Here is a 16,054-nt window from a genome sequence, read left to right on the forward strand (position 1 = left end):
CGGTGCCCCACAGAGAACTACTTCCAAACTAGAAGGGTGTGTCCCATAGTTTTTACCTGGGAGCAATAATGATCTTGTCAGGCATTTCGGTGAGACCAGCCCAGGATTTTGGGGTGGGGATACTGACTGGTTATACGTACCTTCAGTCCTTCCTTCACAGGAAGGCAGAAACATCTCAAAGCCTGCATGTAAGAACATCTACTAAGACCTTTTTTTTAATTAGGCACCAGAAGAGGGGGGTGGGAAAGAAAAGAAACAGAAGTAAAAAACGTAACTCCCTGAGACTTGGATGTAAGAGCAATCAGAAGCAATGGACTGGTTCCTGTATAGAACCGCTGCTGTTCTGTTCATTTTAGGGGTAAGTAGATCCATTTTTTAAATCAATAAAACTTTCCCATATAGCCAGTGAGACCAATTTTGGAAGAGGGGACTTAATGCTATAGCTTGAACTAACAGTTCATATTAATGACTGGGACGGTTTTTAGAAGCCACACATTTGCAAATTAAAGTATTTTTTTTTTATCCTTTAAGACTGTGTCGATGCCTCATGCAGGGGCCAGTCTTTCATTTTACAGCTCAACATAATAACATACCAAAGACATGTTGGATTTTGAAAATTCTTACCACTGCCTAACATGTTGAATGGTTAAAATTTTGAATACTGGTGTAACTGAATTTTTTCAATTATCAAAGCACTGACTATCTCTCTCTCTCTCTGTGTCTCTGTCTCTGTCTCTGTGTGTGTGTGTCTGTTTCTTCCCTCCCCATACACCCCACAACCTGGGAATGATACATTGCCAAATTTTAATCAAGAAAATAAAACAGGACTAATCTGTTCTGTAGACACATGTAACTACTCAGCCATAAAATGAAGTGGCTGGATAAGATAAACTCTAAGACCAGATGGAAATGCCATGATTCTAATTACCCTCCTGGAACCTCAGGATGGTCAAGAGAATAGAGATGAAGCTTGCATAGATTTTCTTGAAAGCCCAAGTGTCTCCAGGGAGGAAAAAGTGACTTTGTTATATTTGATGCTTTCAATAAAAATGACAGTATAGAAGATTTACAAGTGATGAGGCGTGTGAAAGAACTGTTATAATTAAAGGGTTATCGTCTAATTATTACTATGGCTTTTCTCACTAGTAGAAGGTCAGTTTGGCATAGTGGAAAGGCGCTGGACTTGAGATGAAAAGACCTTGGGTCAAAACCTTACTCTGCTCAGACACTTTTGTCTCTGTGACTTTAGGAAACACACAACCTGAGTTGCTCATTTACAAAACAGGAAAAATAATAATAGTGATAATAATAATACCAGCACTGCCTACCTCACATAGTAGTTGTGAGGAAAGCACTTTGGAAACTTTAAAGTTCTCTCTAAATGTGCCCCTATTGCTATTATATCCTCCTTCCAACACCCCTGAGTCCTGGTGCACGTCTTTGTGCTTTCCCGGGCCTCAGCCACCCCCTTCATAAAATGAAGAGGTTGAATTATAGCCTCTGAGGTCTCTTCCAGCTGTAGATTTATGATCCAATATTTCCAATGCCTGATGTGAAAAGTTGTATTCAATGGTCAGAATATTAATTAGGAAAAAATGTTGAAAAATTTAAAGCATATTAGGATATGATCTAAATCACAGAATCATGGGATTTGAGAATTAGTAAGGATCATGTACTCTAAATATTTCAATTTATTTAAAATCAGTTTTTATTTTCTTTCAAAATTTGGGAAAATGGAATAAACTTCCAAAGAACAATAATTTTCATGGGAAGTTTTGTTTTTTTAATGTCATCACACCATGTAAATTCCACACATGGTTCATCCTTTATACACAGTATTAACAATACTTTTCTTGGACATCTTGTCCATAAAGTCCATAGTACTATACACATTTATTTCACATTTTGAAAAATGCAGCAAAAACACTAATGTCTTTCACAGAAAGGTTAAAGTAATCCGAAAAGGCAGGTGCCAACTAAATTATCCTTGAACTTGGCAGGAGATGGTATTTTGGTTCATATTTGTTTCTACTTGCTTAACTTAGGTCTGGAATGTTGGTTCTGTTTAATAACAAGTTAGGTCTTTGATTCAATGAATGGTGGTTAGCTAAAATGGAGCTGATGGATTAAACTGAACTTCAATTTGCATGAATATAACTACAAATGAACTTCATGAGCCAGTAGTGTGGCCACTTTAAATGGGTATCATGCTAAGCATTAGTCCCATTTCATTACTCCTTCATAGAACTTTTGGTTTAGTTAATGGGAGAAAAGGAGGGGAAAACCCTAGGTCCATCAGTATCCCTCGGTTTATGATGGCTTTGAGGCAGCTGGTGTTGCAATGGATAAAGTGCTGGGCCTGGAGTCAAGAAGACCTGAATTCAAATCAGGCCTCTGACACTTACTAGCTATGTGACCCTAGGCAACCTCTGTTTGCCTTAGTTTCCTCAAATGTAAAGCTGGAACAATAATAGCACCTGCCTTTCAGGGTTATTGTGAGGATCATATTTGTAAAAAGTGCTTAGCATAATACCTGGCACACAGTAGGAACTTCATAAATGTTTAATCTTTTTCCCCTTAAAGTGTGCCATAAGAATGGGAAATAAATACAGGTATTAAGAATTAGCATAGGGGCAGCTAGGTGGCACAGTGGATAAAGCACTAGCCCTAGATTCAGGAGGACCTGAGTTCAAATTTGGCCTCAGATACTTGACACTTGCTGGCTGTGTGACCCTGAGCAAGTCATTAAACCCTCATTGCCCTGAAAAAAAAAAAAAGAATTAGCATAAAATGGTTTCTTTTCAAATCACCAAATAGTTCCTCCTCCAGTTCCATATAGATTCAGTTCCATCAGTTATTTCCCATCATAGATGCAGTAAATTAAAATGTGTTTTCAGTCCTTCGCATAATGAATTTCATAACTCCAATGGTAGCTTATTTTTAAGTGATTTTTTCAATTGATTATGTAATATTTTCTTTCTATATAATAAAATCTCCCTGCTAATTTAGTAATCTTTCAACCCCCCCCCCCAAAAAAAAAAGTCACTCTCCCAGAATCACATGCTTTCTGGATTGTTCTTCTATGGAAAGAGGCTTTCAGAGTCTTTGGTATATCTCAATTCATCTGACCTGTTTTTAATCTTTCATTTAAGTTCAACCCAGGGGGCGGCTAGGTGGTGCAGTGGATAAAGCACCAGCCCTGGATTCAGGAGTACCTGAGTTAAAATCCGGCTTCAGACACTTGCCACTTACTAGCTGTGTGACCCTGGGCAAGTCACTTAACCCCCTTTGCCCCGCAAAAAAACAAAAAAACAAAACAGAATAAATTTAACCCAACAAACATCAGTTAAGCAGGTTTTGTCTAGAAAACCACGACAGGTGCTCAGATATATGCAATGTTTAGATAAGGCTTGGTCCCTATCCTCATAGAGTTTATAGCCATGTTCTACTTAGTAACAATTACTTTTTCTTCATGGCCCTTTCTTGTACTTTCCCCAAGTATTTTATTTTTTAAAAATTGTTTAATCTTTCCTCCTTGGTGCCTTAATCTGGAAGTAAATTATTTTCCTTCATAACTTTTCTTTTGAATAGTTTAAATACATTGTAATCTCACTGTTTTATTCAGCTTCATTCATTTTACTATTTACATGCATTTACACATGTATTTATACATATACTTATATGTATGTTTGTTTAAGTGTGTGCATATATATGTATACACACATACACACACACACACACACACATATATATAAGCTAAATAGCAAAGCTGTCTGAAATAGTGAGTAAATGAGCTCTTAGTCATAAATTCAGTGGTTGTTTGAAGAAGTGTTACGAAATATTCCAAAGATTGAGAACAGATGAGAAGTTAGAAAACAGGGCCTTAAAAGTTATCTAACATGATTTCCATGTTTAAATACAGGTGGTCAATATGACAATTCTTTCCATAAATTTCTTTCAATTTCATTATGAATTCTGCTCATTTCTAAATGGATTGCAAGGCCCTCATATGCTCCTGCATGATAGAATAAAGTAGTATGAATCTGTACCAGGAAATATTCTTTATACTGTTGTGAAGATATTACAGAATTTGCTGAGTGCTTTCTTTCACACTTAAAAACATTTCTCACGCTTAGCAGTATCTCTGCTGATCCCCTTTCATGAGACATGGATTGGCCACCTTGTGGCCAATATAATATATAAATATAAAATATATTTATTATATTATATAAAAATATTTTATATAAAATATAAAATAAAAGGCATATTTTATTGTTGGCTCAGCTCACTAATAGAGCCGGAAGTATCAAATACTGTTCTACTCGTTGAGAACAAAGGAAAGCTGTTATTTATTAAATTAAATATATTATAGAGAGCCCAGAGCAGCTGGCTTTAGAGGCAGAGAAAAATACGCAAGAGGCAAGAAAAGCTTATCAGAGGAATTCTAGTCAACAAACATTTATTAAGTGCATTATTAAGTACGAAGCTAGCTATGACAAAAGGTTACAATCTCATGGCCAAGGACTAAAGAAAATGAAAGCAAAGTCAAAGTAAATGATCAAGTCTAATTTACCCAGCTTTTATTTGTATTCTTTTGTTTCTATGAGAATTTGTGTTCATTGATAGTTCATCTCCTGTTGAATGAGAAGTTTGTGTTCTTCTACCAGAGTAAAACTTTCTGTGGATGGACATGAAGGTGGAAAAGGGTGTGGTATGGTAAATGTGGGAGGAGCCCAAAAGAGCCTGTTGAATTTCTGCAGACCTAATAATTTTTTAAAATTACTTGTGAGTTTCCATCTACGATGAGCCAATCCAAATTAGGGCAGATCCCAACATCTGACTGTACAAAGGCGACCTTTTTTCAGCCTAATAAAAAAGAAAATATTTTTTAACTCTAGCAAAAAAAAGAAAGAAAGAAAGAAAGCAAGCTTTGTTTCCTAGCTGTCAAGCATGTTAACCCATAGAAGGTAAAGATTATTAGTTTAGTTCCAGCTCAAGCTTTAGATAATATCTGACATGACCACCTGGAAAATTATGTTCTAGTCTGAGCTTGGCTTATCTGTTTAACCCTTTACTGTTTGTTTGTTTTGTTTACAGGGCAATGGGGGATAAGTGACTTGCTCAGGGTCACATAGCTAGTAAGTGTCAAGTGTCTGAGGCCGGATTTGAACTCAGGTCCTCCTGAATCCAGAGCTGGTGCTTTATCCACTGCGCCACCTAGCTGCCCCTTATGTTTAACACTTTAAAAAAAATCTAGATTCAAGTTATAAGAAGGACCTAATTTTTCAGACAACTTGGGATATAAGGTTTACTTTTCCTAGAATATTTATTGGGAATAATATCAGAACAATCAAAAATCAAACACCCTCAGTTCCTATAACCTTGGCCTAATTAATGCCTAAAACAAGGAAAATGAGAACTAACATCATTAGACCAGACAGGATCACAGCATCACACACAGGATCATGGATTTAGAGATGGAAGGAACTTTGGAGGAGATCTTACTCTATACTCATGGCTCCATTTCTAATTTAATCCCTCATTCAGTGAGCATTCACTAAATACTACCTACTATATGTCAAGCACTATGCTAGGTATGGGGAATAGAAAGATAAAAATGAAATAGCATCTACCTTCAAAGGGCTTATAGTCTATTGGGGGGCCAACATGTAGATATACAAATATAGAAAAAAAAGAAATACAAGGTAATTTTAGGGGGCAAGTGCTTGCAACTTGGGGTGGGATTTGGGGGAAGGGTGAAAGGGAGTAAGGAAAAGTCTTATGTATATGAGTGGAGCTTTGAAGAATGCTGAGAGGCAGGGGTAAGGAGGGTGAACTTTCCAGAAATACTACCTATACAAAGACGCAGAGAAGGGAAAAAAAGTATGCTGTGTATGAGAAACAGCAAGAAGGATAATGTAGTTGTCATCTGAAGGATGTGAATGGGAATAATTTAGAATAACCCTGGAAAGGTAGGATGAGGCCAGTTTGGTAAGTCCACTTTAAGAATAGTCTGGAGGGGCAGCTAGGTAGTGCAGTGGATAGAGTACTGGCCCTGGATTCAGGAGTACCTGAGTTCAAATCTGGCCTCAGATACTTGACACTTACTAGCTGTGTGACCCTGGGCAAGTCACTTAACCCCCACTGCCCTGCCAAAAAAAAAAATGCCTCTATGGAATCTCTCCAATCAATTCAAAAAACATTTGTTAAATTCCTCTAATAGAAAATAGAAGCATGATGCTCAATGTTGGAGAGCATACGCAGTTTATCATAGACATAACCCCTTCCATTTTGGAATTTGCAGTTGAGTAAAGAGACATGACATTTATACAAATAACTGTACTACAAATTACCACTCATAAGTGAGGTGCTAAGAAAAATCTGTTCAAGATCCACGTGTAAAAAAGAGACATTAAAGCTTGGGAGTGGGGAAGGCTTCCCTGAAGAAGCAGCATTTGAGTTGGACTTCAATGGATGATTAAGAACTCAGCAGGTTGGGTGGCAGGTAGGGCTGGTGGCAGGTGAGATGGTAGAGAGTAGGGAGTTGCAGACATGGAACATGGTGTTATCAAAGGCCCAGAGATGGGAAATTGCAAGGCAGATTGAGGGGTTAACAAGCATTCCAGCTTGGCTCTTAGAATCTTTTCTTTCCTTCTGAATTCTGCACAAGTGGCATCATCTACATGAAGCTTTTCCTGATCCCTCCCCCTACTTACTAGTGCCTCCAGTGCCCCTCTTCAAAAAATGTACCTTGTGTTAAGTATATGCATATATTATGTATATATTCAGATATGCATCCAAGTATATATATGTGTGTATACATATATATACCTATACATCCATATATAGGTTGTAGGTGTGGGTGTATGTACACACATACATTCTAGAGAAGAAAATGGCAAATCACTTCATTAACTGTGCCCAAAAAAACCCCAAATGGGGTCACAAAGAATCTGACAGGATTGAAACAACTAAACAACAAATATATAGATATAGATATATAGACTGACACACTTTGTCCCTCCTGATAGATTATAAGCTTCTTGAGGGTAATGATTGTTTCATCCATGTCTTTGTAAGAAAAATAACAACAGGGGCAGCTAGGTGGCGCAGTGGATAGAGCACCAGCCCTGGATTCAGGAGGACCTGAGCTCAAATCTGACCTCAGACATTTGACACTTACTAGCTGTGTGACTCTGGGCAAGTCACTTAACCCCAATTGCCTCACATACCAAAAAAAGAAAGAAAAAAAAAAGAAAAATAATAACAGGGGAAGCTAGGTGGCGCAATGGATAAAGCATCAACCCTATTCAGGAGGACCTGAGTTCAAATCCAGCCTCAGACACTTGACACTAGCTGTGTGACCCTGGGCAAGTCATTTAACCCTCATTGCCCCGCAAAAAAAATTTAAAAATAACAACAGTGGATAATATTTATATAGTGCTTTAAGATTTGCAAAGTGTTTTAAATGTGTTGTCTCACTTTCTCCTTACAATAGTCTTGTAAGGTAAATAATATTATTATCAAACTCATTTTATAGCTGAAGCTGAAAAAAGGTTAAGTGACTTAGCCAGCTAGTAAGTTTCTAAGGTAGGATTTGAACTCAGGTCTTCCTGATTCCAAGTCCAACAAGCTAACCACTGTGCCACCTACCTGCCTAATTGCTAGCTATATCCTTAGCAACCCCAATAGTTCTGAAACATAGTAAATATTCAATAAATACATAACAATTGATTACTTAAGAGATAAAGATTCCTATTTTCTTGCAGGTACAACCCTAAGGACCACTGCCAGTCCAAGCTTAGTCACAAAGACTTATATAAACTTCAATTTACTTTAGCTTACATCTAAGATATGTCCCTTAAATGTCACTGTCCATTTTGCCATTATAAAGACCATCCTTTCAGGAAGTATACACAAGTATACTTGTCAGGGTCATCAATATACAAACAGGAAATAGGCCTGGGAGATTCAACATAATACTCTCTAAGGAAACTTTTCATCCAAATTGCTCCCAGCACCACTGAAGGAATCCCTCAGCATGCAAATTTCTTCTCAGAGATTTAGGTAGGTCAAATAAGATATATGCCTCTGGATGCTATGACATTTCCTGGGTTAGTCATTGAGATAGCAGAAATTATTTTACTTTGTTAACAAAGAAACCACCTTTACAAAATTTGGGATGTCTGGGCTCAAAAAAAAAAAAAGAGAAGAAAACCATTACTTTTTATTTGTTAAGTGATATATTATTTTTCACAAGTTTTAATATAGTTTAACATTTGGATAATATCCACCCAAAAATGAACCTAACATATTTTCATTAGAGCAGCCACCACCACATCCAGAGCAACTGCAAATAAAAGACATACATATGTTTAGTAATTCATCAGGAGAGATTCCATGACACAATTGCAGATCATTAATTAAATTTGGGGGGTAATTTTGTTCAAAGAAATTGTGCCCTCTTCATTTAATAAACTAAAAATAAAATTAGATAAAAAATTAAAAGTTAATGAAACAAAGGATATAAAAACGAAAGAAGCATAACAGTAATAAACATTTCCAATGTACTTCCCCCCCCCCCAAAAAAAAAAAAAACCCTTCAAGGCAGGTAGTTAAAATATAATCATCTCCCTTTGCCAACAAGGAAACTGAGATGTGCAAAAGTTAAGTAACTTATTCAAGGTCAAACAGCTAGTTTCAGAGGTAGGGCTTAACCATAGATTGGGACTCAGGGCAGAGTTTGCTGCCCAGTATCATTCTGTTCTTTCCAAGTCCATAGATGGAAGAAGACATCTATTATCTGATGATGCTCCTTCTTCTAAATTGCCCCTGTAAAATTTTCTTATGAATGTAATTGATCTTAGAAGGAATTTTGCTACTAAAGACAGAGAGAAAAGGAAATGCTTTGGGGAGGGGACTCCTCTCACTCCTCTATGTTGAGGAGTAATATAGAGGCGAATTCAGGACAGCCAAAATTGCATCAAATATAATATTAAGGCAATACAAGATGCCTTAGATATTATCTTATCCAGTTTCCTCATTATACAGTTGAGAAAACTTGCATAGAGACATTAAATGAGATCCAACAGTCACATACTGACAGAGTCAGGACTAGAACCCATGGTTCCCTTGTCCATTGTTATCCTTAGAGTAGTAGCCTTTGAGTCCTAATGGTGGATTCACGAGAATCCCAAATAGGCCATTGGCTTTTTTTTAGTAGAAATGAGACATAAAGAAAACAAATGGATGGATGGATGGAAGGAAGGAAATAAGTATTTATTAACTATTTAATACATGTCAATTACTATGCTAAGTGCTTTGCAAATATTTCATTTGAGCTTCAAAACAACCTTGAAGCAGACAGAGGTTAAGTGACTTGCCCAGTATCACATAGCTAGGAAGTATCTAAGGTCACATTTGAACTTATCTTCCTGCCTCCAGACCCAGCACCTTATCCATGGTTATCACCTAGAATAGAATAGAAATGTTAAAGCTTAAACCATACTCTCATGATTCAAAAACTAATTTTTGACTGACACTGTGAGAGTCTATCTTTCAGGATGGAAAGCATCACTTTCTTTGGTGTGTTGCCAACCAAGGAATGATGACAATGATAGGGAGAAACTGATTACTAACCCAAAGAGCTAGTAATACATTTAAATAAACAAAGAATTTGTGATATTTGTCACTGCATAAGAAGACACTTTGGGGAGAAGGTTGTCTTTTGGGGGGGGCTGGAGTAGAGAGGTGGTACAGACCTGTGAATTCTTCAATGTGGGAATCTGCTGGTATAGAAATTCTCTGTCACCAATGAAGATAAGCAACTTCTCTTTAATTTATAGTCTGGAAGAGTTGCCTTGGGGCACTGAGAGGGCAAATCACTCACCCATGGTCACACAGCTAGGATGTAACAGAAGCAGGACTCAATGGCAAGTCTTTCTAACTATGAGGTCAGCCCCTCTCTCCATTGTACCATACTGCTTGCTAGCTAAATATTTAATTTTTGCTAAATTTTATTTTCTTATTTGCAATGTCAAAGGCTCTTCTAATCCAATCAGAATGTGCAACTATAAATGTATAAGCTTTGAGTAAGGGAATTCACACATTGAGCTTCATACCACTTTTCTGTAAGAAGGGCTTATGGGTTAAACTCTGAGGACTAAAATGGGACTATAACATATACTGAAATTTTAGGGCACTATTGCAAATTATTCTTATGTGTCTTTTACACAAAAGGCAAATTGGATAAAGCATAAATTCTGCCTTCTTTCCTGAAATTCTCTTGATTATATTAATCTAAATAAAATATCATTAGATGAAAGCTAGGAAGTTTTGTCAAATATTTAAAAGATATGATTATAATAATAGATGATGTCTTATAGTATGTCAAAGCTTACAAAACAATTTTCCTGCATTATTTAATTTTGTTCTCATAATAATCCTGTGGCAAAAGTACTACAGGCAATATATTCCCATTTTACAGAGGATAAATTGAGACTCATATCATTTAAGTGACTTGCCCATGGTTATAAGTCCAGTAAATGTTGTAGGTGGGATTCAATCTCAGGTGTCTCTTGATTCCAAGTTGTGTACTTTCCACTACCTCCACACAATTTATAATATGAATACATCTGTGGTCTTATTATGCATAAAAAACTGTAGAAAAACCTTGTGACCAAACATTAATTGTATATTATCAATAAATACATCATACAAATGAAAGGCTGTAGTAACAATTTATATTATATCTTTGAGCACATGACCATGAGCCTATGTCCACACAGCACAGTCACAAGTGGAGATAACAATTATTCAGTTGTTGATCAATAGTGACACCTTAATATGAGGGTGTAGATACTGAGCTCTGTGCCTAATCCCATGACCCTTTCATGGGAAAAATATGACACAGATTCAAAGACCCGAGATGGTTAATGAGTCATCCAGCATAGTCATCCAAAAGAAACACCATCTACCCACTAGCCACTTCACTGTAGAAAGAAAGGTGCACTGTAGATAAAAGGTAAGTATACAGTTCTATTATTATGAAGAAACATCTCCCAAACAGACAACTAATGGACAGTTCCACCCCCATTCCACCCCCACAGGTGAGGTAAAGGAAAGGCTGAGCCAAGACAACAGAGGCCAGGAGAAACAGTGCGGCTTCTATTTTTTTTTAAATACAAACTTGAATTGTATTCAAGACAGCAAATGACAAAAGCAGAGTCTCCTTCAAAACTGACATTTTCTTTCATTTAAGAGCTAACAAGTGAATTGGATTTGCTGCCTCAGGCAGCTGACAGATACAGATATATGCAGCTAGTGCTTATAATGCTCATTAACACAACAGCTGACAAATATACAGAAATTTTTAATTGAGAAAACAAGGGAGAATAGGGGAGAAGAAAACCAACCTCAGAGGCCAAGGAGGCTCCACACATCACTGTGTTCTGAGTCCAGCATAGGCAATGGGGAGACTGGCAAGAAACTCCTAGAGCAGCTTCTGGGAACAGTGGATACAAAGCAACAAAAGACATACTGGCCACTGGAAATTTGTTCTTAATTTGGGGAAAGGGATGGGGCAGAAAACACAGCCCCTGCCTCTTCGGCATGGACTCCCAACTGCATTAAACTCTCAGTATCTCCAGACAGTTGTAGCAGATGGCTATCCAGTCAGGCTGAATTGATGCCCACTGTACATTATTGATTTCACCTTCTGCCATGTAGGCTAAGATAGGATCCTCAATGGCTGGGGGCATTTGCTGGATATCCCAGATGAGAGCCTGATGGTCATCTGCTACACTACAGATGTTGCAAGATGAATATGTGGTCCAGGCAATGCCATTGACACATGCTCGGTGGTTGTTTAACCTGGCAACAGGGGTGCAGGGAACTCGTACATCCAAAATTACCACCTCCATTCCATCCATGGCCATTGTAGCTAGATAGATAGGGTCCTGCTTGTTCCAACAGAGATGTAACAGAGGATGATGCTGTGGGTCTTCATAAATGATGGTACCGTGCTCTAGGTGGCAGAGATCGATATCTGCACAGAACCATCTGCACCCACTGAAGCAAACATGTCCCTGCCGCCCCTGCCGGACTAAATGCAATGTCATAGACCTCTTTGTCACGTGCTATCAGCTGAGTCTTCACATAGCCAGATACTAGATTCACTCTCCCTAGAACCTGACCAGTCTCCAGACCCCAGATAGTGCAGATTGTATTAATGCTTGAGGTACCTAAGAGATAAGGATCTACCTCGTTCTAGTCAAAGGAAGTCAAGGGAGCACAGAAGTTAGAGTTTGTGTTACTGTTTAGCAAACACTCTAGTCTGGTCTGTTTCACCAACCCTCCACACATGGAGATAGTCACCACTGGTTGCCAACAGATCTGGGTAGACTCCTTTTGTGTCAGGGATCCCCATCAGCTTTGTGGTGGGGTAAGGACAGTCGAAAGTGTTTCTGCAAATAAATTCGGAACTCTCCTCATCTAAACCTACAAGCTGGACCTTGTTCTTGTACTCCTCCACAAAACTGCCCATTGTGGGTGGAAGCGTGTGTTGGGCTGCACACTCCAGTTCATGGCATAGACCAGCCACGATGCCTCATACTTGTAGATCTCCTTCCGTTTTCTGTGCAGGGACATGGCAGCAGCAGGGCTGCCCTCCGGACCCAAAAAGCCAGAGGGGAGGACAGAGCGAGAAGCAGTGCTTCTTAAGGAGGAATATGTTAGATTCTTTCCAATGACTATAAAGATCAGACATTTGGAGACCCAGGATCTAATTCCATCTCCACCATTTCCTAGCTATACACAACCTTGGGCACCTCTCTTATCCTACTTTTCATCTCTTTTCCTTGCCTGTAAAAGGATATTAAGGTCTAAACCCTCCCTAGCTAACAGGGATGTTGGGAAGTTAGATTAGATTCTATCTGTTCTATTTGAACTCTGAAAAAAAAAAGCTGTCATGTCAATTCCAGTTGGCCTTATTTTTCACCTTTTGATTTAGTAATTTTAAAAAAGCAAAAGTGTCTTTGTCTATTTATAATAAAAAAGAAACATAAAGTCTTTAATGTGTACCTGACTACAGTAGATTCTATCATTGCTGGGGTGAGTTTGGCACATTGGCAAACACATTCTTTCTTGTAGACCCTGCCCATCAGTACTACATGTGCTATTCCAATGGCATCTTAGTGATCTGAAGGATTCTGTAAGGATCCAAGGAACAGATTGCTCCTGTCAAGATCTGGTCTAGAGAATAAAGAATCTGCCAGGAGATGATGCCACTCTGTTTCTCTTAGAAACAGGAAGTGACCTAATTGGCTTGAATAAGTGAATACCATTCATTTGTACTATAGGTCAAAGAATTTTTGATAGAAAACAGTCTTCTCTTAAACTAAAGTGCCCATTTTATTAACAATGAAGAAATACATTTTCATTTGAATGTGTTTTGAATTATGAATTATTTTTAATATTTTAAAAAATGTTAGTCTGCACATTTGTTTTGCATGACTTAGTATTCGTAATGGGTTTTGTATTCTTGCCTTCTCAATGGGTAGGGGAGAAGTGGAGAGGGAGAAAATTTGGAAGTGAAAAATAAAATGAAATTGAAAGAAAAATAAATAAATGTAGCAGTTTTTGAGGCTTCCTACAGTATTATATAAAATGTTAAAACTGAAGTCAGGGGCAGCTAGGTGGCGCAGTGGATAGAGCACCAGCTCTGGATTCAGGAGGACCTGAGTTCAAATCCGGCCTCAGACACTTGACACTTACTAGCTATGTGACCCTGGGCAAGTCACTTAACCCCAATTGCCTCACTAAAAACAACAACAACAAAAAAAAACTGAAGTCAATTACGTGGAGTGATTTGGAATAGCCTGAATTTTTTTAATCCTACGCTAAGTGTAATTTTCACATTCCACCACTCAACTAAATCCAGACTAATACATATGATAAAAGTTTTTTTTAATTACTTACTATCTTAATCATTTCCCTATTAAATGTTCTGGAAAACTGTAATTCTCTACATCTACAGAAAATGATGTGGGAAGTTGATTTAAAAACTAAATGTTCAATCTGTTTAAATTTCTTTAAACTGCTATATTTGTGTTCATTATATCCCAACTGGGCTTCACAACCAAGCTCAGCACTTCATATGGGTTCTTGACAAAAAAGAACATTTGCCATTAAAGAAGCTGATCATGATGATGGAGAGGATTCAATGCATTCTGATGCAACTCAACTGGCTGAGGGCTTGGAAACAGCTGAGGAGATCTGAGAGAAAGCAGATGTTTGTAGAAAAGGGAAAATGACTAAGATTGGGTATTATTTTTACTATATGTATTGCATAAGTTTAGAGTTCAAGGTAAGTGAAATTGAGGACAGGACCTACTAGTGTAACCTGAAGGACTAGAATAATTGCCTCATGTAAGCGAAATGACAAGAAGAACTTGGCCAACAAGGCAACATTTTCCTGTATTCCTTTAATCTCCTTTCCTTTTCCGGTTCTTAATGCAGTTATGTCTGCTTTCTCCACTTTCTCACAGCCTCTCTGTTTAGTAAAGAACACTTAGTGAAAATAAGAAGTATCAGAAATAGACTAAAGGAAACTGGGGGTCCCTCCTCAAATTTTAAAAAGCACTTCTCTGAATCTCTCCATTGCGCCCATCAGACTTTACCTTTTATTGTACATATCTGCCTTGCCCCCCACACTCCTGTCACACCAGTAAAAGGTGAGCACCTTGAAGGGATAGACTGTGCTGTTAATTCATTTTTGTATTCCCAACATATCTAGTGTACCCAGAAATTCAGTTCAACACCACAGACATCTATTAAGTGTCTTCTTTTTGCAAAAGACACTGAGCAAGACAATATGAGGTAGTCCAAAGATACTTAATAAATGTTAATTAAATTTCTGAATGCATTTATAAGTGGTCTCCCCATGTCTTCTTAATCAATATCCTTTTTAGCTCTATAATTTGGTTATTTTCACTACTCTTAAAATGAATTTTAAATTTAATCTTCTAACTAATTATAACTAAGGTGTTGCCACACAGATTTCTGAACTATATGCTGGAATTTTTTGTGGATTATATGATATCTTTATTACACATTTTTATTTTTACCATTTCTTATCACCTTTTATACCTTATACAATATTTTATTATATATTCTACCATTTTATACATTATACTTTTTATTATACACTACAAGTAAATATCACTTAGCAACTTCAAAGGAAATCCAATTTTCCAAGTGGCACATGATTTAACAAAGAAGGACTCAGCTGCTGATTTCAAAAAGGACATAATTTGTATTGGCCAATATTTCTATTTACTCATAACATCAGAATGTTTTAGTAGGACGATGTGTGGCAAAAGGGATAACAGGGAGAAGGAAAGAAATGGAGGAATGAAAAGAAGTAAAAGGCTAATTGTAAAGAGAATTGAAGGCAAAGATATGTATCCTAAAATTAGTTAATAAAAAATAATTATTTTATTTATTTGTTTTATTTGGTTTCTAGGTGGTGGTGGAGATTAACGGTGAATTTCGAGTTCAGGTAAAAAATATTTTTTTTCCAAAATTGAAGTAAAATGGAAAATGATTAAATTATAAAATTCACATTTATATATGTCATTGTATATGAAAGTCATATTTACTTAATCATTAGAACAAGTGTAACAAAAGTGAACAGTATATCAAAGGAGCATAGTCAATTTGGCATTATCCTCTCTGATATTAGTTAAAACTAATGTTAATACCTAATAAGTATATATTGTGAATAAAAAATGAGTGCATGAAGACAGAATTATAGAAACTATGACTCTTTTTACCCAAGGTAAGAGACTATAACAGCAAAAATGGCACCATAAAATGGCATTCGATAAGAAGGCAAAAGCGGGAATGGATCAAGTTTGCAGCAGCTTGTCGAGAAGGGGAAGATAATTCAAAGAGAAATCCAATTGCTAAAGTAAGTGGCAGTTATGATAAGAGAATAAAAACTGGAAGTTGAGTTGATCAATCTTGAAATTAGTGAAGTGAGAACCCTTTGAAG

The 16,054-nt window shown here is 37.1% G+C and overlaps 1 protein-coding gene and 1 pseudogene across 1 annotated transcript in view; one reads left to right on the forward strand and one right to left on the reverse strand.

The window, feature by feature from the left end:
• Nucleotides 1-11,477: 11,477 nt before the first annotated feature.
• Nucleotides 11,478-12,648, reverse strand: LOC122734491 (annotated as a pseudogene).
• Nucleotides 12,647-16,054, forward strand: part of DSG1 (desmoglein 1) — a 31,976-nt gene continuing 28,568 nt past the window's right edge. Inside the window, exons 1-3 of the mRNA XM_043993709.1 lie at nucleotides 12,647-12,730; nucleotides 15,524-15,559; nucleotides 15,839-15,970. Of these exons, the coding sequence (XP_043849644.1) occupies nucleotides 12,647-12,730; nucleotides 15,524-15,559; nucleotides 15,839-15,970 (252 nt within the window). The remainder of the gene's footprint in view (nucleotides 12,731-15,523; nucleotides 15,560-15,838; nucleotides 15,971-16,054) is intronic.

The sequence above is a fragment of the Dromiciops gliroides genome, chromosome 1 (assembly GCF_019393635.1).
Source record: "Dromiciops gliroides isolate mDroGli1 chromosome 1, mDroGli1.pri, whole genome shotgun sequence".
Classification (NCBI taxonomy): Eukaryota; Metazoa; Chordata; class Mammalia; order Microbiotheria; family Microbiotheriidae; genus Dromiciops; species Dromiciops gliroides.